Below are 24,674 nucleotides of genomic sequence, written 5' to 3'. Positions count from 1 at the left end.
CACTTACTTATGTGACTGACACTGACACCAGCATTAATGGTTGTGTGTGTTGTATGGTAATTACCTCATGGTCGTGTCCTGGTGTTCCACAGTACTGATTGGCAGATGAAGGGCTGATCTAAGGGCAAAAAATAAAGATGTTGTTTACACCTCAAATATTTCTGGAGCTGCAACCGTTTTATATGTAGTGGCAGCCATGACCGAAACAAATCAAATTCTGCAATTTTCTTTTCTTCTAAATCTTTGCTGTTGATCATTTATTGATCAAGGGACACAAATTGATTCTTCAAGCTACATTCATATAGTTTTATCAGTGTTCCTCCAAGAATTCAGGGACATTTGTGAATCCTTATATTGATGCTATGCTCATTATTCAATAATTGTTATTGTCTCACTGATGAACTCAAAACTGGGGCAAAAAGCAGCTGGAAGTGGACACGAGAAATCAACAGTATACTGAACAGGCCAATCAGAGTAGCAGTGGGCTGTCACATGATGTGTAGTTACTTTGTTATCTTTGCGCACATCAGGTTACAATATAAATTATGTTGTAGGGTTTCAGAGAGGTTTGCATTACGATGCACCTGTAAATTCTTCTACTATAAACCCCCAGCAGAGACACTGGCTTTTGAACAGAGCGCTGACAACAAGAGGAGTTCCTCTCCTCTTGTTGTCAGAAGGATGAAGTCTCACCACAGAGCAGTTTTTCTGTCCATTTTAAATGAGCTTTGGTCCAGATAAGTTGGCAGCAGATAGGATTTCTGGATCATGTTCACATGTGGCTTCTTCTTTAAATGACAGTCTTAAGCTGCATTAATGAGCTTAAGATGGCAGATGTTTCCTCTTAGTAACACTTGCTTTTCCAGGCTTTTGTTGCCCCAGTCCCAACATTTTTTTTTTTAAATTGTTGCAGCCTTCAAACTCCATCCATCCGTCCATTCGCTTCCGCTTATCCTTTTCAGGGTCGCGGGGGGCGCTGGAGCCTATCCCAGCTGTCATAGGGCGAAAGGCGGGGTACACCCTGGACAGGTCGCCAGTCTGTCGCAGGGCCTTCAAACTCAAACTGAGCTATTTTTTCTCCATGAAATAGGAAAATAGTTTCTGTTCTATTGTGAATAAAATATGGATCTATGATATTTGGAAATTTGTATTATTTCATTCTGTTTTTATTCACATTTCCCAGCATCCCAACTTTTCTGGAATTAAATCTTTATATCACAAAGTTGTATTATAAGCATAAAAACAGACAATACTCACCACAAATGAGTGTTGCACAAGAAAATGATTTTCTCGAGGGCACTGCCTTCTTACTTAAATGTAAAATTATTTTCAAAATACACTTATATTCAAGTATAATATTGAGGTAGACATCCATTCAATCAGTATATTAGTATTAAAAATGGGCAATTTGTCCTTCATATTACACTAGTCCAAAAAACATATTCTGCTTTTTACTACCGTACCCTTAAACATTAACAGTTTACAAAGAAAACTAGTGGAAATATGTAGCCTATAAAAGGTGGCACATTTAAACAGATTGAACCAAATAGTACTGTGTAAAGTAAGAATTCAACTAATTTCATATTAAAATGCTTTGACATTTACAGCACGTTACAGACATCAAAGGGAAATCTATTGCACGTAACAAAAACTTCTGACAGAAACTGAGAGTCGGTGCGCTGTGCTGCTGTCTGAGAGTAGGATGAGAGAGAAAGGAAAAGATGATGCCTCTGACCGGCCGTACCCTCGGCGTGGGTTGCGTAAGCACTAATGCATTCTGCAGCTCTAGAGCATGTGCGCATGGTTGTACTGGATGAGCCGGTCCCTGCGTGTCATCTGATGCTGTGGTGTGGTGCTCGTCTCTCCCGGCGATTGGCTGATACTGATCTTTCCATAGACCAATAATGAGGGCGCATCTTCAGAGTCATTTTAAGATTCATCTTAAAAAAAGAGAGAAGTAAGGCTCATGAAGAAAATCATGTGATAACATACGCCATGCATATCCAGGCGCATTTTATAATTTGCAAAAAAATTAAATTTTTTGAATAAAAAATATCATTAAATATTGAAAATAGGTGGCATTAATTTCTTGTGAGGTTAAATGCCCAAGTGAAGGTTTAATCCTGTGTGTGTGTGTTTTCGTGTAATTAGTCCGTGGAAGACATTTCTGTACTTTCCTCTTCCTCTCCTTGAACTGCCTCACCTCTCGAATGATGCAGGCGGGACTTCAGTGGAAATTTGCCTTAAGGAAATTCTTTCATTCACCGGTGACACCAATGGACATGAGTGAATAGTCATGAAACAACACGTCCGGCATATTTTTGTGTGTGAACCGGATTAATAGCAGCTCACTGACATTCACACTGAGCTACGGATGGATGTGTACTGTAAATTCAGCTGTGACTCCACACCCTCATTAACCTCGGGGGAAACATGCAGTTCACGAGAGGTCGTGGACTCGTTCCCCATTACAGCTTTGTTTACATATTTTACACAAGTTCAGTGTGTGTCAACAGCGTTTATCTGCATCCCTCCCATCCCTTTGTTTTTAATGCAATTAGGTTGTGACTCATAAAACCATTAATACAGGACTGGTCTGTCAAGCTTAAGGTCGAAGCTCTGTACTTTACCAGGTCACCTTTTTACTGCAAAGTCCTCATTTCTAAACTAAGTAGAGCAGTGAACTGGAGCCGGAGTGAGGATTTTTTTAAAAATCCAGTTGAATTGCAGTGGAATACAAATAGAAAAGTATGAAAGTGAAATGTAGCAGCTGTCAATTTGTCAAACAAAAAGAAAAAAACCTGATTTTCAGCTTCTTCTTTTGTAGGTGGACATTTGTTATGTTATATTTACATGTCATAAATTGGCGTCGTTGGTAAACTTTAATGAAGACGAAAAGGAGCATGTGCAGTAGTTATAATAATGTAGGTTGCAGGATGTGGTGCATTTGAAGTGCGCGTTTCTGTCAGTGGAAAGCCATGAAGCTAAAGCCAAGCACAGGCTCAGCCGCGCTAGCTGTCAGGGCTCTGCAGTTTGTCCGATAGTAACCCCCCGCCCCCCTCGAGCCGGCATATCTGCGACGTGTACGCTCGAGGGTGGAGGAGGGAGGGGCAGATGAGCTCGTGCGCTCACTGCAACTTCCGCCCCCTCTGTGTCCATGTGCCCTGCGTAGCCTTGTATGGAAACCAGGTCCTGTGGTGTGAGCAGTTTGAACCAATCAGAATGGCGGTGCTGTGAGGGGGGCGGTGCGACCGGAGGAAACCGACAGGCCCCACCCTGGGTGGATTTCTTTTTTTTCAGGGTGGGTGGGACCCACGGAGCCGGTTGTGTGTTTGAAAATGAATGATCTGCTGCTTGAGTAGACAGTGGCCGGTTGGTGCGTGTTTAACGGCAAACTGAAGCCACGGCGTTAACGGAAAACACGAAGAAAAAGCGGAAGATTAAAGAAAAATCTAGTCACGAAGAAACAGACAACCAAACCGGAATAAGAATCAGCTTCCAGCAATGCAGTGTGAGTATTTGAGCCCTGTGTGGAGCTTTTCTGGTTTTGTTTTAAGCTGGGTTTCACGGCGACACATCAGGTTTGGCCAGAAACCGGTTGGTCACGATTTTTCCGTTAATAAAACCACCTGCGTGTGTGCGTGTTGCATTTACAGGCCTTAGATTGGACTCTGAATTAAGATGTTTCGCCCTCAGATCTACAATTTCCTGGTTTATAATTTGAGTTTTTTTATGTCTGGGTTCAGTGAAGCTTGCTTTAGACGTTAATAGGATAATACATGATAATAAATGTGTTACAGAAAAAAAGGTCTTAAATTTACGGCTTGGGTGTGTCTAGACAACCTGCTCAGACCTGGTCTCTTCCTAAAAGGGTGTAACCCACCCAGCAGATCCATCTGTATTTCTCCCTGTAATTTGGTTCACGTTTAAAATAGCCATTAACAAAAGTCTGCTGAGCATGCAAATAGATTAAGTTGGAAAAAATGTGCCCAGTGTACCGTGGGGTTTCTGAGGATGACGCCCAGTGCGCGCTGCGTGGAAGGAGCAGCTGGATGGAAGCAGGAGGAGATCATTCACTGATTTTGGGGAATTCACTGTATCTCACTTTCGTTTAGAGCAGCAGCACTGTGGCTTTAGGTGAAGTGAGCTGGCTGTTACTCTGGACAAACAGAAATGGAGCTCGAGTGAAGAAAAATGAAAATTTAGGGGGGGGGGACTTTTGGTCTGTACAGTTTAAAAGGGGATTAACCCAAGTGAAGTTTGCAAGCATGGTGGTATTGTTTTGGGGAGAGTCCCTCATTTGGTTTTGGGGCAGACACTTTTTTGTTCAAGGATTAGGGGGGGGGGGGGGGGGGGGGGGTTGCTGCTGTTCCCTTTCTGAATGAAACAGCTGTTGCTATGCAGTACAATTCCCCCCCCCCTAGAGTGGATGCAGCATTTTGCACAACTGTGCTGAATCCGTCAGATGATTCATCCTTGGCACTGGCTGTGCTGTCTTATGACAAGGAAACTTCATGAAAACAAAAGCATGCAGAATGGCTGTGCTTCATCAAGAGGAGCATCAGAGAGTCAGCAGAAAATGATCGTGCAGCTACTCTGATCAGTGATTGGTTGGGTCTTTGGTTGTGACTTCTCAAACAGGTGCATTTGAATACGTCACCTCGGGCTATGGAAAGCTAAACTGTGGCACAGTCGTTTTATTAGCTGAGTGATTAAAAAATGTGCTCGGCAGCTCTGTAGAGCTGAAAGAACAAGTCCAGACCTTTTCTACTCAGTTAACGCCCTTTTTACTGCAAACAAATAAAAGAATAATGCAAGCATTTTCTTTGATATCTTACCCAAAATACTTCAACATGTAGACAGGAGTAGCTGGGGAATCCATCCACTGTTGTTCTGATTGGTAGACCGCCTGCTCTACTTCCTGGGCCACAGCTGCTCTGATAGTGTTGGGTACTGAATCTGTTTTAGATGGGATTTTTTCACATCCTGAAAACAAGGTGAAAGCCATCCATGTTGCTGCTGTGGTGACAGAGGCCAAACCTGCTAAACATGTACAGGTCTCCATCACACACACTAAGTATTAGAAACATTGTTGTAAAGGAAGTAAAGCCATGGCTCAATCAGTCATTGATTGACGGGTTAATCTATATCGGGTAAGAGAATCAGAGGTTTCCGGCTTGTTTCTAAAGGATATGGGTTTGTGATTTTGGTGATTGAGAGATAATTAAATGGGAAATCCACATATTTCTCATGGGTGATTATCAGAAAACCACAGAAGAAAAATTATTGATTGGAAAAACTGAAAGTTTATCACAGCAGCCGGGGAAATGTATTCTTAGCCTGCTCATGGATCAATAACCTTGTTGACCACCGATGGATGTTTTCAAGGTGTTTTTGCTGCCAGATGAACAGCAGGGGGGGTTCATACCAGGCCTGTGTGACAGGCACGCGTCTCAGGGGTTTATAATGTGATGAAAGCTCACTGGGTTTCTAAAGGCTATATTCAGCCTTCACATGTCCGTTTGCAGACTGGTGGGGTTGATGAGCGATTGAACCTCGAGATCAGCGTCACGCTCAGAATCCTCCCCATCACGTCACAAGAACGCAGCAGTGACTGAAATAAGAGGAGGGGAGGTGATTTTGAATATCTGCCCCCTGTCAGTCCCAGGCCTGCCTGCTTGCCTCCACCTTCAGCCACCCACAACTGCAACAGAGGAATCTGCAGCTGCACCGGAGGCGACGCGTCCACAGAGAGACCTTTAAACATCCTGATCAAATCCAAATCAAGCCCATGTTGCTCCTCAGGGACATGTTTTTGGCCAAATGTGATGAATTCTTCCAGTTTAGATGCAATTCATACATGAAATAATCCAGCTGACCTGTGTTTTACTCCACTATGGAAAGTTTAGGTTGGGAATATGTTTCAAATGTGTCACAAAAATTATTTTTGGCTCCCTGGAGCTTGTTTGTTTCTGTCCCCCCCCCATGGGCCCCAAAAGGTGAGAAATGATGTGCTGCTGCTAGAGCAGATAGATGAAGCTGCTGGTATGTGTTTTCAGCCCTCTTACATAAACAGATAAGTCCTGTGATTTACCAAAGAGGAAAGAGAGAGGAGGGGGTGTCCAGCTCGGCAACAGCAGTGGTTTGAATGATAGAGAGGTCTGACGTGGTTCCTGTGATGAACGAAATGGTGGGAAAGGCAGGAAAAGGGGAAGGGGGTGGTACGGTCGGCTTGGCATGTAAATCACAAGATCATTGAGAGAAGAGGGAACATGTCCCCAGGTGGGACACGCTCTAATGTCCCAGTTGGGGTTTCCACTTTCTTTCTGTTGTATCTTTCAAAATGATTTCACAATCATCACCAGTTTCCTTTGTTTTTCCCGTTTCTCTTCCACTCGACACCAGGAGGGTGGAGCAGTGTAAATATTCTTTATTGAGGTGTTTTGTTGACCAAGCGCAGCATTCGCAGTTAATTATAGTAGAAAGACGGCGTTATCTGTAACGTGTGTTTGCTAGCCAGGCTCCATATGTTGCGTTATCATCCAGGCTTTTAACAGCTCATGAAGTCGGATCCAATCGAGCCGTTTCTTCTCGCTGTGCGATTGAGTGCGTCACAGGTCGCTCTCTGCACGTCCTGAGCAGAGATCGGCTTTTTAAATGGTCGCAATGATCTCGGTGAGATTTCTAAGCAGCTGCATTTTTATCTGATCACGAGACAGAAGTCGGGCAGGTTCGTGACACTTTGCAAGAACACTGCAACTGCAAGGGTTAGGGTTACATGACCTAGTGCCCTACAGGACGCACAACTTCTGTGAGTACCGCCCACTGCTGGCTGTCACACGTTGGTGTCAGCTGAGCTGTGCGCTAATTAGACAAGGAAAGCCAAATGTTTCAGTCCTTTGCTCCCTTTGATCTTATTTCTTTGTCAGTTATGATTCTTTATAGTCTAAGATCTAAATAGCAAACTACTTAAATTATTTAGTTATTACAGCACAAATCCCCCAAATGCTCCACTCCTGGGATCCAGCTGGGGGGAGGGGTCTTTCTCTTGGAGCCTCTCAGTCATGTGTGTAACTGTTTCCTTGTTGTGACACCCTGACCATCCTCTGTTTCAGTAACTTTGTGCGAGTCCACCAGCATGTCAGGGGTGACGGAGCCTCCCAGAGAAGTCGGTTTCCTGGAGTCGCCCTGTGTTACAGTGGACAGCGCGGCCTCCCTCGATGACGGCATCGTGGACACAGCAAAGTACGTCAACACAAGTTACACGCCCCTAAAATAAGCCCCTCTTTGTTTGAACTGCCTACAGAGAGGTAGTGACGGTGTTTACACCAACAACAGTTGGGATGAGGGCATGATCTTTGCTCTCAGGATTCCCACCCTCTTCCACCTGCTGACCCACACGTAACTGTGGGTTTTTTCTCCTTTCTTTTTCTTTAGTGAGTCTTCAGAGGAAGAGTCCGCAGGGGAAAGGGAAGAGGAGACCGGCGCCCATGACGCAGCCACCAGCAGCACCAAGACTACAGAGGTCCCCGCGGAGCAGAGCTCAAACACACCAGCAGGTGAGTGCAGAGGGAGCGTGTTTACACTTCCTCGGGCGCTCCCGAGCATCCGGCGTTCACCAGGGCGGCGCTGGAAGAATTGCGATAAGCAGCATGCAGACGTACAGTTAGACGACATCAGTGTCATTTTTAGGCTCAAGCATCCGTACAGATAGGTCGTGACCTCGGGTTTTATCCCATCTCTGTGCTCGCTGTAAATGCTGATGTTATCTTTTTTTTCTCCTTCCTGAGGAAGCAGAGCAAACAGACGTGAATGAACTCTGCGTTCTTCGGCAGAGCGAGCTCCACTTCCCTTTTCCTGCCTTTAAACGGTGACATTCTTTCCCGCCTCAGTGAGTGAGGAAAAACCCCGGCACACGCGTTGCTCCGCGATCTGTTTATAACCACGAAAGGGGAACTGTGCACTGTGACCCAAAGTTAATTGACATTCGTTATCATTCGTTTATAATGATTCTTAAAGAGGAACTCTTAACATGTAATAATAACTGCTGGTGGCTTTTTCATGATACAGTATTTACAGCCCTGCTCTAAATGAATCATAAATAGTCATAAACCCTCCGTGTGACGCTGTTCTGCTGCATATTCAAACATCCTGCTGGCAGTTTGTCTCTGAGTGTGAGAGCAGAACATGGAGGCGGGGCTTCCCTGCAGAAACGATTACAAATCGATTGGTTTTGTTGTCAGAGTTTTGGTGCAAGTCCTCGGCCCCCTACGATAAGTGATAATCGGAGATTGTTGGCAAACAGACGGTTTTATTTAAAGATTATCTGATCATAATTTTAACCAGGAAGTCCATCGGCACACTCACATGGCGTGCTGGAAGTTGTATTTATATTTTATTATTTATAAAGCTTTTAAAATGATACCACCTTTTTGTTTTTAAAGAATGTCATATCTAGCCAACTTGAAGCGATTGCTAACTCTTGGCTGTCACTGTGACTCATGCCAGCTCTGTTACCATTGGCTGACACTAGTTTTGAACCCGTGTGACTTTGCAGATTTATCGTAGGCCTGCAGCTGGATGGTATCTCCATTAACATCTTAAATAAAGGGTGTTTGTCGCAGTTTTCAAGGACGGCAGATGCGTACAGATCTATTGCCGAGGCCCGCCTTCGATCGATTCTCTGACTGTTGTTTGCACATCTTCCAGTGAGCGCCCAGCGCCCAGACTCCCTGTCGGTGCCGGCAGCAGAACCCCGTCTGTGGACGACGCAGCGCGATGGAGAGGTGAAGCTGAGGATGGAGGAGTCCGGTCTGGCCGCTGAACCCGCTTTGACGGTCAACCAGATGTTCGTCTTGACCGTGGAGCGCTACGGCGAATATACGGCTCTGTGCTGGAAGGAGGGCGACCAGCAGAAAAGCCTGAAATACAAAGATTACTACCAGACCTGCCGCACCGCTGCCAAGAGCTTCCTGAAGGTAGTTTTTCTTTTATTCTTTAGGTAACCCTGCAAAAGTTTCCATCTACGGTTGATTCGTTACTTTAAGGACATAAAATTAAGCTGAGTGCAGTTTTTGAGCAAGAATACCAAATGCTCAGAAACGGTGGCTCGTCTGTCAGACAGTGAAAGAGAATTTTGGCTGCTGTTGTCACCACAGCAGGCGGCTCCGCAGATTTGATTTGCCTGACTTTTAAACGCCAAATGCACTTCCTGTTCAGCCAGAAGAAGAAAGATCAAGATGGCTATGGCCTTCCTGACCCGTGTGCTGCCTCACACAGGCAGCAACATAATATAACCAGCAGTAGTGAAGAGCTGGCGGGCACAGCTGTGCGCTACACGTGAGAGAATAACTGCAGACACTCTCCGGATCTGATTATCCCAACATTTCCTGGACGAAATCTTAGTGATGGCTCATAAAAAAACGGATAAAAAGCAGATAAATCAATAAGAAGAAGAAGAATTACTGCTTTCAGCTCTGACACACAGTGTGGTGCCAAAACCTTTGATTGCCCCCTCACCCCGAGCAGCTGGGCTTCCTCAGCATCAACACATTTCTGTTTCCAACAACAGTCCTCGAGTTCTTCGAGCTGTTTTAACGTCCGTTCGTCTTCGTGCCGAGTCTGTCTAGACAGCACGTGTCGCCGCACCAAAGGGTTGAAATGTCAGGCCAGACGGCGAGGTCTGAGCAGGACAGAGCGTGTCATTGTTTCACGTGAAACTCTGCAAAGTTAGACAGCAGGCTGACTCATTCTACTGACACACACACAAACTCGGACGTTTCTCTCTGCGTCTCACACACACAAACCAACCTCGAATCCAACTCTTACCTGAACTTCGCCCTCGCTCACATGATAAATAAAGCTCAGACGGTTTTTGTTTTGTGCTTCCCTAACACAGTCAGCTACACCTGATTATTATCTTTCAACAATGAATGAACGACTTGATGAATGCTGGCTGCAGCTGAATGTAATGCACAGCTAACCTCAGGTCCCACCTGCATCAGCTGGAAGACCTGACGGCTCAAACTGTCTCTGTGTTTCGTGAAAAGAACATCCGGCTAAATCTGGTGCATGTAAGCATTTGTCTGCACTCTAGTTTGTAACAAGCAGACCCTTCTGAGCTTTATCCTGTCAAATACAAAATACCCCGAAGTAATAACAAAAGGTAAATATTAAACAAGGGATTTGTAACAACAATCGCAACGATGGAAGTGAGACTTGTGCCAGATCTGCTGTGACTCTAAGTGCGCTCTGGCTTTTACAGCTCGGACTGGAGCGTTACCACGGCGTTGGGATCCTGGGCTTCAACTCCGTCGAGTGGTTCGTCGCAGACATCGGAGCCATTTTGGCGGGGTGAGTTTCATCATCAGCCCTGAATATTTCCTTTACATGACCCTAATCCTCCTGCTCTCTGTATCTGTGGCTATCTTATTACATGCTGATGTTTACGTGTGGCAGCGCGTTTGCTGGTGTGTCCTATGTGCCAGAGCAATACCGTCTTTTTGATGGATTGATGGGTGGTTGAAACTAAGCGTGTTCACTCGGGTGCTGCACTCAACTTCGATTCACTTTACAAGAGCTTGTGCTCATACATGCGATGATTCGATTCCTCTTCTGAACTGATCCGCTGTGGATACAACACTAGGGCTGGGCCATATCATCCCGTTCACGGTAATACCGGTGTAATGTTGGGCAACGACAAGAAAATGAAATATCACGATAGAATATGGGTAAAACGCGCATGCGCGGTGCCTTTGTTTGCATACGCACACGTCAGATACACAACAAAGCACTATTTTTGGTAGCGCATGCTAGCGGGCCGTCGTTATTACCGTGTTGTTTGGAAAATACGGCGCACTTAAAATCAATCCTTTGATTTTTCTGAAAGTCGACAGAGCCCCTTATAATCCCGTGTGCCTTATGTATGAACTCTGGTTGTGTTTACTGACCTGGAAACGATTTTATGTGCACGGCGCTCAAAAATCTGTTAAATGTTTCAGTACGACTTTGCTAAGCTACGAAGCCGCACCGCTTGATGGATTGTTGGAGCATTACGGCTATCGTAGGCGGAGCCTCGCGGAGTGATACGTACTGTGCTTCAACACAATGTTACCGTGTTGTGTGTGTATAACCTCTTTAAGTTCTGTGGATATTATACATGGTTATGCTGAGGATATGTCGGCCGGTTTCCACTGGAAATGCCTTTTGGTTAAACTGTCAGCGAGGAATTTGCACTGTTACATGTTTATATAACTTTAATGCAGATAAAAAAAAACAGCTGCTTGTTTAAGTGAAAATACATAGATGTTTTTTTTCACTAATAAAGTTGTGGAGTTGTAAAGTATTTTGTCTAGTGTCAATTATATTGTCAGTTATATCGTTATCACAAATTTTCAAATGTATATCGCGATAAATATTTTTGGTCATATCGCCCTGCTCTAGATCCAATCAGTGCATTTTCCTGATAATGCTAATGTGCTTTTTAAGGCTTATTTATCCATCTGTGTTGTGTTTGTACTCTGTGTCTGTGCACTAATCACATAACAGCAATCACAAGCTTCTCAGCTTTGCTGCATAAGTATTCACTATGAATGAACCCATGCTTGTTATCCAACACGCTAAAAAGAGTGCAAGAAATTCCAAGAAACTGAGACCCTTGAGCCAAAGTAAGAGTCTAAAGGCACTGATTGGCTGAGGCCAGATGTACCCCGGCTCAGCTGCTGACATCACCAAACATCTGTTATGCTGAACCGGGTCTTTTCACGCCGATTCTGGTGACATTTTCATGTTTGCTTTGATTCTTAAAAGTCTTAAATCTGTTTATAGAGAAGCTCATTCTTTCCACGCACTCTGATACCGATACTGTGCATGCTTAAACGCCGCTCCCTGCTTAATGATCACAACAAAAAGGTCAGCTGGAATGTCAACAAACCGGTCGTGATGAATGCAATCAGGTCATGTTTGGAAACTTCAGTTTAAGGCTCAGATTTCCACACCGAAGCAAAACATTTGAATCGCATCCTGCATCATATCTCACTGTCTTTTAGAGCGGGAGCTCGGTATTCTAGTAAAACAGTGCTGCCATAGGTCAGGTGGGTTCTGTTGACCCATTTTCATCAGATTGTTAAGAAAAAGACAGACGGGGAGGACTGGTTCTCCTGAGGTAACATCGGGATGTCGTCAGGTGATCTGAATTTTCGGGCATCTGCAGCTCAGTCAGAGCAAACATTTAACATGTTGCTGCTTTGTTGAAATGCAGGGTTAAAGTGATTTGCTTTTCATTTGCATGTTGCATGTTCTCCACCCACTGTTGGGAGCAGCCCTGCGCTTCATTTTGATGAACATAGTTTCGTTTTTTACGTATGAAAAGTGCCACGAAAATAACTTCAGTCTGCCGCTGATTCAGGTCAGGTCAGTTTTATTTACAGCGACAGGCGTCCTGTAGATGTCAGTCAAGTCACACTTTCAGCAAATAACTGCGAGGCTACTGATTTTCTCCTTTTTGCAGCCATTAAAATGAATGTTTAATTGCATTCTGTGTGATAACAAATTGTTTTAAAAGTCTTAAATGTACCTTGGTGAAAGCTCTCACTTGATTGGCTGACTCATACCTTTGGTCACACTAAACATACGCAGCTGCACAGATGCAACACAAACCTGATTCATGTGCTGATGCATTTCTGATACATTTCCACCAAGAGCGCTCAATTCATCCGTCGTATGACTTGAATGCAACTCGGCGCTTCTGATTCACCTGCAAGCTTTTGTTTCCATGGCGACTGGAAGTAAATGAACAATATCTATATTGAGTTATCAAATGCATATCTGCAAATGGAAGGCCTCTTAATCAACATGACTGGATATTGATTCGATTGGAACAATATAGAGAAGTAAATGGCTCTATAGCTGACTGTGTGACGTGTCTGTCTCACAGTGGGTTTGCTGTGGGCATCTACACCACCAACTACCCTGAGGCGTGCCAGTATGTAGCAGAAAACTCCAAGGCCAATATCATCGTGGTGGAGAACCACAAACAGCTGCAGAAGATCCTTCAGGTAAGATGAGAGTGAGTTACACGTGGATGTGGAGCAACACGCTGAACAGATTTCAGGCACAGCTGAACAAAAAAACATAATAATATGTGCGTTTATTAAACCAAGCTGTAAAAGTAGTAACTTATACTGAAGGAATCCCACGAGTGGATTTACTGACCGTCTTCACATCCGTCCACAGATCGAAGACCAGCTGCCACACTTGAAAGCCATCGTCCAGTACAAAGACGAACTAAAAGAGAAGAGACCAAACCTGTACACGGTAAGCGCACACTCCCGTGCATAAAAAGAAGCTGCTGAGCACAAGAGGCACGATCGAAGTGTTTTTATTTTTCTTTGCGTGCCACAGTGGGCCGAGTTCTTGGAGCTTGGACGCGACGAGCCCGACGCTCCCCTCGATGCCATCATCGCCAGCCAGAAGCCCAACCAGTGCTGCTCGCTCATTTACACCTCAGGGACCACGGGCCAGCCCAAAGGAGTCATGCTCAGCCACGACAACGTAAGCTCCACCCATCCTCACATCCTCAGGAGCTTTGTGAGGCAATGTGCCTCTAATCAGTTGATTAGTATTGATCTACTGTTACAGTACAGATGTGAAACACTTGTGCGCCCACAACAATCACAGCACCTCATCTTTACTCTCTCTCAGCTAACCTGGACCGCTTACTCCACCGCCAAGCATGTGAATCTCATCGCGGCCTCCCAGGCTCAGGAGGTGGTGGTCAGCTACCTGCCTCTGAGCCACATCGCGGCCCAGATGGTCGACATCTGGATCACCATGAAGATCGGAGGGGTGACTTACTTCGCTCAGCCCGACGCCCTGAAGGTGAGACGCACACCACAAACGGACAACACAAACACGCCGGCGCCCGAAATAAACGCTCATCAGCCCGTTTAATAGGTTCACCTGCACAGCACGGTCAATATAACAGGCCTGCTGTACGGTCATGGTTCTTCATGGCTGCTATAGAACAAGAACCAAGTGTCTGATTACAAATACCCATCAGTAATTTAAATGATGTAAAATTAAGTAACCCCCCCTCCCTGTTGATCACCCTCACATTTGCACTACAGCAATTTTAGCCTGTAACAGAAAAGTAGCATAGCGCCCCCCTCTGGTTCCTCACGTGGCTCTTTAGTCCGTCTGTTACACAGATTCTGTTTCTTTCACACTTCCTGTTTTTGTGTAAGTTGTGAAAATGTGTGATTTTTATTTGTATTTTCCTGTTTTTTTTTGTTTTTTTACAGGGTTCACTGGTAGACACTTTGAAGGAGGCGCGTCCGACGGCCTTCATGGGCGTCCCACGTGTCTGGGAGAAGATGCAGGAGAAGATGAAAGCTGTTGGAGCAAAGTCTTCCACCGTGCGAAGGAAAGTGGCTGCCTGGGCCAAAGACGTGGGTCTGCGGACCAATCTGAGCAAGCTCAACCAGTAAGTATATGTTTTTGGTTTTTTTAAGAAGGGGCTGAGTCGTTTCCTCAGAGGTGGGAGGTTCCTGTTTCAGTTTGCTGAAATGTTCTTGTGGAACATCACCGCAGATGCAGGATTGTTGTTGAAACACTGTAACTATTTATTTATTTCCATCAGCTGGGATAGCCTTCCACCTCACGCTGCGTTCTCTCTCACTCTTTCTCCCCAGGAATTCGGCACCAGGCAGCGCTCCGGTCAGCTATCACGTAGCCAAAAAGCTTGTGTTCAAAAAGGTGCGTAAGGCCCTGGGCCTGGACCGCTGCACCAAGTGCTACACAGGCGCCGCCCCCATCACCAAAGACACCCTGGAGTTCTTCCTCAGCCTCAACATTCCTCTGTGCGAACTGTACGGCATGAGCGAGAGCAGCGGCCCTCACACCATCTCCCGCCACGATGCCTTCAAGCTCACCAGGTACATTTTTCTCTTTGCATTGGTTTGACGTTTGCAGGGAACGACTGATACTCGCTGGTGAGTTACACGACTGCTCTCTTGCAGCTGCGGTATCGAGCTCCCAGGGTGCAAAACAAAGCTGCACAACAAAGACGAGGAGGGAAACGGCGAGATCTGCTTCTGGGGACGCCACGTCTTTATGGGTTACCTCAATATGCCCGACAAGACGGAGGAGGCGCTGGACGCGGAGGGCTGGCTGCACTCAGGTGACCTGGGCAAGCAAGACGAGAACGGGTTCCTCTTCATCACCGGGCGGATTAAAGGTACTGCCTGAGCTAAATCGCACTCTGCTGGAACTGTACCAGATTTCTATTTATCTATTTAAATGAAGAGCATCAGTTCTGCTTTCAGTCTTATATCCTGTTACAGGCCGATTGCTTCAGGTTTGTTCTTCTCTTTGTTCACAGAGCTGATCATCACAGCTGGAGGCGAGAACATCCCTCCCGTCCCCATAGAGGATGCGGTGAAGGAGGCCATGCCGCTGATTAGCAACGCCATGCTGGTCGGAGACAAGAGGAAGTTTCTGTCCATGCTGCTCACCATCAAGGTAAAGATTCAGACAGTGAGAACAGGGGAGGAGTGAGGGGGGTGTCAGAAGCTCACTGCATCTGCTTTAACAGATAGTGAGGAAAGGAGCACTGACACCTGGTGGTCGCTTTGAGAAACTACACAGTTGGGATTTTCAGAGTTTTGGTTACTGATATTTATTTGATTTTTTTTCCTCACCCTCCAGTGCCAAGTGAACCCAGACACGGGCGATCCACAGGACGAGCTGACGCCAGAAGCTGTGGAGTTGTGCAGGCAGCTGGGCAGCAAGGCCACGCGCGTCTCCGAGATCTCAGGCGGACGAGACCCTGTGGTCAACGCTGCCATCCAGGAGGGCATCAAAAGAGTCAACGAGAAGTCCACCTCCAACGCTCAGCGCATTCAGAAGTGGGTCGTCCTGGATCGAGACTTCTCTGTCGGCGGAGGAGAGCTGGGTGAGCGAATGCGCGGTTTATTTTATTAGACAGCGGCTTTGAAACGACATTTAATAAGATGCACGATGATGAAGAACATCTTCTTTGTTTGCTGATGATGTTTTCACATCCATTTGTAGTCACAGTTACTCACATTTGGGTATTTCCTGCCTGTTTGGAGCTAAAACACATGTGATATTGAGTACGGTAGCTCAAATAAGTCCGTTACAGAGAAACATAAGTTGCAGCAGGCCGGGAGGATGTATGTGGTGATGCGCTGGTACGGCTCAGGCTGCAGTCACTCTACACCTCGCAGGAGTTAAACAGCACGAATCCTCTTTGCTCTTCCCGCAGGCCCCACCATGAAGCTGAAGCGGCCGGTGGTGATGAAGATGTACAAGGAGCAGATCGATAACTGTTACAAGGACGTGGCGTCTCCAGCAACCCCCGACAACCCGCTGCCACCCAAATAGACCTGCTGGGACCATTTGCATCATTCAGTCCACTGCTGGGTTCCTCCTGTATTTACTTTTTTTTTTTTTTTTTTTACTGCCTTAAGTCGCGCTCAGTCTGTCTCAGTTTACATTTATGATTGTTGTACAGAACAGAAGCCAAATGAGGTTAAATTGAGCTTATTTATTTGTATTTCTGGAAGGACCAGTGACGTGTGATCAATGAAGTAGCAGCAGCTTTACGTAAGGAGCTGCGACGCGAACCGGAATACTTGATAACAACAGGATGTTTTGGGGGGTTTTATGAATAATTTGTGTGTATTTATTTTCACTTTACCAAAGTTTCTGTTTACCAAATGAGCATCGGATGGAGTGAAATCCCACAATCACACGTTCACATGTGCTTGGTGTTTCTCTCGTCTTTGATTTCGCTCCTTTTTGTTTTCTAAATGTCAAAAATGTTCTGCTGTTGAATTTAAGCTATCGTTCTCAGTATGTCATGAAGCCATATCTGTTGCATTTTGGTGTCTGTCAGGTATTTTGATTTGTGACCCTGTTTTTATTTTGTAATACTGTAAATATGTTTTACCTCCTCGTTTCTTTTTCCCAGCCATTCGGTCGCGTCAGGAATACGTTTATTTTGCACTCACATGGAGATGAAGTAAATTGTACATAAGTTATAGGACTGTATTGTCAGTTTAAAGCAAATCTTATCAGCTGCTCTCAGCTAGCGGCCTGTCGCCACAGCGACATTTTGAGATCGCCTACCATCAGCCTCGTCTGCGATGTGACACAAATTTGAAAGCAGCTCTTGCACTCCAAAACAGGTCATCTTGTATATCTTGTAAGATTAGTATATAGCAGGCGTGTGTGGCACACTCCCAGCAGAGCCAAACTGAGCCTTGTGGTTCATTTACGTTAAATTTTGGGGTTTTTGTGTGTTTTGTTTTAAGGATGAAAAACAAAGGGAGGAAATGACGGTGATTCAGGGGGGTCGGGGTGAGTGAGGATGGGCTGATGGAGCACTCCAAATGGCCTTTTTAGTTTAATCTGTTGCCTAAAAAAGTTAAAAGAATGCACTTGCATTGTGAGACTGAGCAAACGGTTCAGTGAGGGCTCACAACACCCCTGACAGAAACCTGGATCTGCCTGAACCTAACAGCTGTTTAGTCTTAAAGAAGTCTGGGTTGAAAGAACAGCAGCAGGAGAGTGAAGCAGGCCTGCTTGTAACGACGAAAATGTGAATGTGTGTCTGATCAGTTGTGGAATAAATTGGAACTCATTACGCTACTTTGTGAAACTTGTCCTTTGTTTTGTTTTTGTAAATGTAACGCGGAGGGATTTAAATGCACAGAGTAACAAATAACAGTCTGTGCAGACAGCGCACTGTGCAGACAGCGCACTGTGCAGACAGCGCACTGTGCAGACAGCGCACTGTGCAGACAGCGCACTGTGCAGATAGCAGGCGGGGCTCTGATGATGCAACCTCACAATCAGAACAGACTCAGGTGTAAAAAAGAAAGGAGAGCCGACGGCCTCGTTAAATACGTGGCACATGTGAACCGTTTCTATGCTATTCGGTGTGCCGACAACCATAAATAGGCTGCTCGATAATATTTCCTCCACTTCTGTGAGATCGTCTCTCACATCTCGTATTTGTGGCCACAAAAACCACGAGCTTCTAATGCTTAAGCGGAAACGCGGGGAGAGAAAAACCGACGTGCTGCAAGTTTCATTCTTGCAGTGGTAGCAGTTTGTCATAGATGCTATTACTAAAAATCAACCTGCAGCACAGGATGGTTCGCTTTTGCAGAGGCCGATCTCTTAGGTTTGGATTCTGTAGTTCGCAGACGTTCCGTTTCTTATTTCCTCTGATGCTTTTCTGCTTTTCGCATCATGAAGCTTCTGTCAGCAGGTGCACGCAGCCGAAGAGCCTTACCGCACTCGGCTCAGGAGGCTGCGTTGCCATGGTAAACAAAACTGAATGGCAGAGCATCTCCAAGGCGACAGCTGCGATATTCGTGCAACCACGGAGTTTATTCCATTACTTCATAAGCAAGTGAGGGACTTTGTATAAGAATGGCTGTAATTCCTAAACATTTAATACAAAATTTATGAAAAAATAAAGCTGAAAGTCTGCGCTTCACGTTGACTTGTAAAAAGGTAAGAGTAAAAAAAATTGACCCAACTCTGTTTCTTCCGTTTCACTGAAAATCCTGAACATTTATATTGTAAGTGAACTAGAACTGTGTCACCACGTGATCCAGCTCCATTATTTGTCTTATCTGACAATGTAAATGTACTGAACAGTAGTAACGAACACATTCATATTTAGTTTCGCAGCTGTGACACTTTGCAGGATTGGCCACAGTAGTGCTGAATTATCACAAATAACAGGATTTTTACCGTCTGATTGTCAGAAGCACGCAAACTGTGCTCATGCGTCTCATCAGCTGGATAAAAGGGCGGAGGTTATCTGCAGTGTCTTTACCACGTGGTCACTGTTTGCTATCGTGGGTCCAAATTGAATTGTGATACTAAAACAAATATTCGATTCTTTTGTTTATTCTAAAGGATAAAATCAATGTTTTCCATTAACTTAAAACATTTTTAAATCAGCACATAAAGCAGGGGCTGCACCAGAGACCTCACGGTTCTGCTCACAGCACAGACTGTTGTGTTGCCCGAACCATTAACATCGTCTCCGTTCACTGAACCGGCACGAACGACGTCAAGAGCGTGAAAGCCAAGCTGCTAAACGGCGTCCAGCCATCTTTATTTCATCTGCACCTGCGCTGTTCCTGCTGCGACAGGCCAAAAGGTCCACGCAGCCTCCCGGGTTATTGATCAGCCTCCGCCAATAACTGTCCCTCCCTACAGCCGCATTTCCTCCATAGATGGTCAATGCATCACGAGCATTATGAGCCGGCCTGCTGCTTGTCCTTTTAACCCTGCGGCCTGCGATGACCGTCACGTGAACTTTCCTCGAACCCTTGCAGCGGGTCACGCAGCGGTCAAGGATGGGACACACGGGGAGGGGGGACAACAGTACTTAATGACTTTATTAATAATATGATTTCAACATAAAAATAACATTAAAATAACATGTTTCGTCCTCGTTAACAACTTGCATCATACGGCCACATGGTGGCGTTGTAATGCCAAGCTTGTTTGTTTTCCTTTTTTGTTTTTTCAAAAATACCAAAATTGTTCTTCAGCCATCCAGTTCATTTGTTCTTCCCGCCATTCGTCGCTTCGACCTCGTACATGGATTCAGACGCCGCCCTCCCCCCTCCCTCGCCCCGCCCCTTTAAAAGAAAAATAATCAAACCCTTTATAAATACAGGCAACCCTGCCCCCTTGTCACAGACACATTATGACAACCACTGACACAGGAAACACCCCGTCTGCACATGCCCCTCCCTCCCGCCCCGCCCATCTCCACACATTATCAATGAACCATTTTCTCTGTTTTTTTTGTTTGTTTTTTTGCTTTTTCCTCATCCTCTAAAGATCCACACAGTAGATAATCTACCTTTGCTGTATTAAACACATATTATATATAATATAGACTCAGCTGAAATGCTCCACTCTCACAGCCCTGTGCACAGAGTTGCAAAGGGAAGGGACAGCTGGGGGGTTTCTCCCATCTATCTCCCATTCCCTTCTATAATGTTCCTCAACATTAACGATAATCACTCAGGCTTGTCATCTTTACTGCTTGCTGCAAGTTGCAGTTCATTAAAGCACATCTTCTGAGACAGATATTAATATTTAAGACAGTTTTCAGTGTTTTATGCAGATCCAAGCCAGAGAGGGGTTCAAACATTTAAACAAATAACAAACCAGGAAAAATGAATAGCACTTTAACTTCCAGAGCATCTCCTCCCACTTTGCAACTCTTGTTTCTCTATGTTGTGTTTCCTCAGGCTCAAGTTGTCCTAACATAATAAAATGAAGATGACAGTCTACGTTTGGGCGCGCACATTTACGAACGTGCAGAAAACCCAAACTGGACACGACAGAAAAACAAACCGTTTTTCTTCCGCTGAACCAAAGTGTGGACTCCTCACGTCCCGCCTTGTGGTCCAGTTATTTGTACTCGGGGCAGAGGGTGATAAAGTTTAGCTCATCCAGCAGTTTCGTTTGTTTTTCACCCGCCCACCCAAACACGTGCTTCTCGGTGTTCAGCTGTCATCAGAATCATGATACAAAACAAAAAAACTAATTTTTACAGGGAACATCCCCAACATCTTATGCCTAAAACAGATCGACAGGCATGTTTGTGAATAATAGCGAGAACACATGCCAAAATAAAAGACAATTAAATAAGAAACAAATGGTTGGCAAACAAAACAAACTCAATTCATATTGTATTGCATGTAAATATTGTATAAAATCCTTAAAAATACAGTTTAGGTAACTACTTAAGTACTGAAGTCATCACAGCCAAAAGTGCAGAGGTCCATAAATAAAACGTTGACTGTGGGTACATAGTGGGGCTTCTCCCACTTAATTCACTGTCTCCGCCACGACCACAAGGGACCGAATGAGCGCCCGGTCAAAGGTCAGAGTTCATGAACTAGGACTTCCAAGTTCCCACATCGGTGCACAGAGGACAGAGAGGAAAGTTGTTCGTTGGAAATTCTCTCCCATCGCTGACAAACACGCAGGCAAGATGCACTATCGTCACTCACACGGCTGCAAAATTCACTCTCGGGCCTGAAGTTCTGCTGACGGAGGCACACCTCGGGAAAAATGAAGGTGGCGCAGAGGGAGGAAGAAGGGAGGGGCAGGAGGGGGGGCTACTGCAGGGCACATGAGGCGGCGTTGATGCCGGTTTTGATTTTGAGACATCGTCCGTGTTCGTGAGGCGTCTACGGTAAGGGCAGAGGGAGTGCGGCGCCGAGCCAGGCAGGCAACAGAAGGAGAGAGCGAAGTATTAAAGCTATCGGAACGTCAGGGCAGAAGCACAGGAAAAGGAAAAAGCGAGGAAGGAGATCAGTGGGCTGGTGTCTGAGAGAGCGTGAAGCCTAAAGGGGGCCACAAAAACCAACATCGAGGCCCCAAATAAGTCCAGAACTCGTGCTCAGTCCTGACTCGTTTGGGCCTCACAAAACTGGCTCCTGAATGTGTCGAGCAGACGTTTGTTCAGATTACGCAACAGGAAGCTACTCACGATCGAGAGTAGTGTCATTAATGTTCGATAAAACTGAAGATCCCGTTAGGGGGAACTTCTGCAGCAGCGTTATAGATATATAGAGCATAGACAGAGTCTGAGAAAACATAAAGTAAACGATATACAGTAAATACAAAGACTGTAAAGAGAAAACAATAATCAAACACTAGGAGCTAAAAATAAGAGTAGATATTACAGTGGACTCTATTACACAGAGTGAAGAAAGCGACATTTGTGCTTCTCTGGTGTGTTATGATCTTTTTACAGTACGGTTTGATGCAAAGAAAACTATTGCATACAAATGATTGGCCTTTAGTCCACCGCAGGAGGAGAAGGCGGAGCTTCTCCGACCTGGTGGGATGGTGTCTGTTAAATGCGGTCACACTAAACACGCGAGGATAGTTTTTGCCAATTCAATTAGAGTTAAATTGTTCAAATCACTGTGCAAAGTACTCTCAACCACACAAAAGCTCATCGTCGTTTACAGCAGTCGACCTCCATCATTCAACACCATTTCAGTGCGGCGACGTGCTTTCCAATGAACTTTTAAAGCGGGCGTTACTGATGATTGTCACTTCTGACTTTGTTCAAGTACTCTGTTGACTAGGTCCTGATCATTAATGCATAAATCACCACGGCTAGCACGCTTACCGGAGCCGAAGTAGGCTCACAAACACCAAAGATCTGGCTCGAAGCACCGCAGAGCAACGGGGAAGAAAATGAAAACCGCTCAATATAAACTTACATTATAATTAGATCAGATTATTGAAAGCCTTTAATATCAATATTGGCTTTAAAATAAACAAACTAAGTACAGTCTAGTCTCTAATATCATTACCTCTGGGTTAAACTATTTTTAACACGTCTTAAATGTTTGAGATGCTGAGCGCATAAAGCCAATATGTTGATCACCATCATCATTTTTAAAGAGAATGAGCCACGCAGCGTACAGTCACTGATCCGATTAGTTAGAAGAAGCCAGCTTTGTGAGACCAGCAGTCCGATTCCTGATGTAAAGACCAGCGTCTTTATTTTCTTGCATTCACATCTATTAGCGATGCCGTTCAAGTGCCTGGCGACTTGATATCGGACGCTTGGCTGTTAGCTGGTACGCTTAACGCTGCTTGAAGGAGGAGCCTATTGAACAGCACGCACTGGAAGGAACTACCACGCGTTAAAACACCTAATTCCAAAACTGGCCAACAAAATCTTGGCCGCCTTCTGAAAATTCCCAGAGGGCTCGATGAGTGGAAATCGATAAAAAGGGGCGACAGCCTACAGAGACACTGGAGAGAAGCAGGGATGGAAGCTATTAGGAAAATACTGGATAGTCAGGCATTCCAATTAATACTAGTTTCCCCAAGGGGAGGAGGGGGCTGGGGTGGGGTTCAATCTGTGTGGGCATGCCTAACAGAGTGCACCCCCTCCCCACTCACACACACATATACACACTGCAAGTCGCAGGAAAAAGGCACTAGAGTGGGGCTGTTTCTAGCCGTAGAAAAGTAAAAGCGATATACATTCATAGCTCACAGGTTTCTGGGAATAAATACACAAAATGCACTTGTAGAAAAATAAAATGTAAAAAAGCGTGGCCCCTATTTTTTATTTTATTTTTAATTTTTGGAATCAGGGAGACAAGTATGGCTACTTTTTCACGGCTTTTTAAACCCCCCCTCCCCCCATTTCTCCCCACCTTACTGTGCCCGACCCAACGCTTAAAAGGCAATTCAGGAGTGACCCTCCGCTGCTCCGGCTGCGAGCAGTCGAGCCCTTTCATGCACGCCGATATGGGAAGAAGGGAGGAGGTGGACGAGGGGGGGGTGAAGTGGAGGGATGGAGCGAAGGGAGGGGTCGCTGTTGGTAGGAGGTCAAGGCTCAGCTTTCAGTGCGAGGAAGGAGAGGGGGAACTGAGGAGAACGCTTTCAGATGTTCAGACGACAGAAAGCTCAGTCACGCACACATACAGCACACGTCTCAGTGTCTTCATGTACAGTGTTCAAAGCTGGAAGGACCCGGGAGGCAAACATGTGCGTGAATCTCGGTACCGCTTTGCTTTAAAGCCTCCCGCTGAGCATTCGCGAGCACTGCAAATACTCAACAACTGGTTTATAACACACTATAATTACATATGAGGTTTCACACCCGCTGTTCAGACAGACGATGAGTATAATTCATTAAGAAAAAGCCATGAACGGGACTATGTTACTCTGAAACGCATTTCTATTTTAAAAAAAGTGAAATATAACAGTGGTTGTCTAGTGTATGATCCTTTTCTCCTACAGGACGCCGCCTTTGTTTGTAGCTTAGAGTCGGGACTAAAAGGCGACAGGAGTTCCTAAGACGCGTGCGCCATCTTTTACTGCCACAGAGGGGAATGAATGAATTCAAGTGAAAGACCAGTCCCCAAATCTTTACTGCAGAGACCCAAACCGGGCTTAGAAAAACAAGTGGCAAAGAGCTGCCACACGTAATGAGCACAATTATCAGACCGGACCTCTCCGGTGCGCACCGTTCTTCTAAAACGTTCTCGTCGTGTCAGATCGCGTGCAAACAGAGCAGCTAACGCTCTGGTGCGTACGCCGCGACTGAGCCGGCATCACACCTCCTGCAGCCCTTGCCCAAACCACGTTAGTAGTATTTTCAGTAAGTGAATCTTTTACTGCTCTGAGTAACGTGTGAGAGGAAAACAAGAGAAGAAGAAAATGAAAGCTCGTCATTTTGCTCCTAAAACTGCTTCATGCATGAAAACCTCTTAAAACAAGAAGAACTAAAAGTCTTTATGGGCTTTAACTCCCAAACTCGGATCAATATGATAACACGAGGAAACGCGCATCTGCTTACAACTACATTATAGTGTGTCACAATCCATTTGTTTGAGGTTTATGTGCCTATTAATGTTAAACAGGTGGCTAATAAAGTAAAGTGCTACCTTAATTCTTTATATGTTGGTGTATGCTCGGGGGAAGAATCAAACTGGCTGTTTGTGTTCAAGCAAACAGAGAGAAGTCAGTGACCACAAAGACAACATCTCCCCTTAAACCTCAGCAGTGCTTGCACACACGCACACGCGCACACACACACACACACACACACACACACACACACACAC

General features: G+C 45.3%; 1 protein-coding gene across 1 annotated transcript; it reads left to right on the top strand.

Moving 5' to 3' along the window:
• Window positions 1-3,165: 3,165 nt before the first annotated feature.
• acsbg2 (acyl-CoA synthetase bubblegum family member 2) lies at window positions 3,166-17,673 on the top strand. The gene is made up of 15 exons (XM_005938523.3): window positions 3,166-3,511; window positions 7,116-7,245; window positions 7,438-7,559; window positions 8,710-8,978; window positions 10,265-10,353; window positions 12,935-13,055; window positions 13,234-13,314; window positions 13,402-13,551; window positions 13,702-13,878; window positions 14,301-14,482; window positions 14,691-14,933; window positions 15,018-15,235; window positions 15,380-15,519; window positions 15,706-15,952; window positions 16,286-17,673. The coding sequence occupies exons 1-15, from the start codon at window positions 3,505-3,507 to the stop codon at window positions 16,402-16,404; spliced, it is 2,295 nt and encodes a 764-aa protein (XP_005938585.1). The 5' UTR covers window positions 3,166-3,504; the 3' UTR covers window positions 16,405-17,673.
• The last annotated feature ends 7,001 nt before the right edge of the window (window positions 17,674-24,674 follow it).

Source organism: Haplochromis burtoni, unplaced genomic scaffold (assembly GCF_018398535.1).
Source record: "Haplochromis burtoni strain Fernald_Lab_line unplaced genomic scaffold, NCSU_Asbu1 Contig_256, whole genome shotgun sequence".
NCBI lineage: Eukaryota > Metazoa > Chordata > Actinopteri > Cichliformes > Cichlidae > Haplochromis > Haplochromis burtoni.
Note: the sequence above shows the minus strand (reverse complement) of the source record. Positions and strands in the feature narration are given on the sequence as shown.

Excerpts from the sequence above, each read along its gene's own strand:
- acsbg2 (XM_005938523.3), top strand. Across the intron at positions 13,315-13,401 it reads AGAGACCAAACCTGTACACG|TGGGCCGAGTTCTTGGAGCT; the intron begins GTAAGCGCACAC and ends TGCGTGCCACAG. Across the intron at positions 15,953-16,285 it reads TGTCGGCGGAGGAGAGCTGG|GCCCCACCATGAAGCTGAAG; the intron begins GTGAGCGAATGC and ends CTCTTCCCGCAG.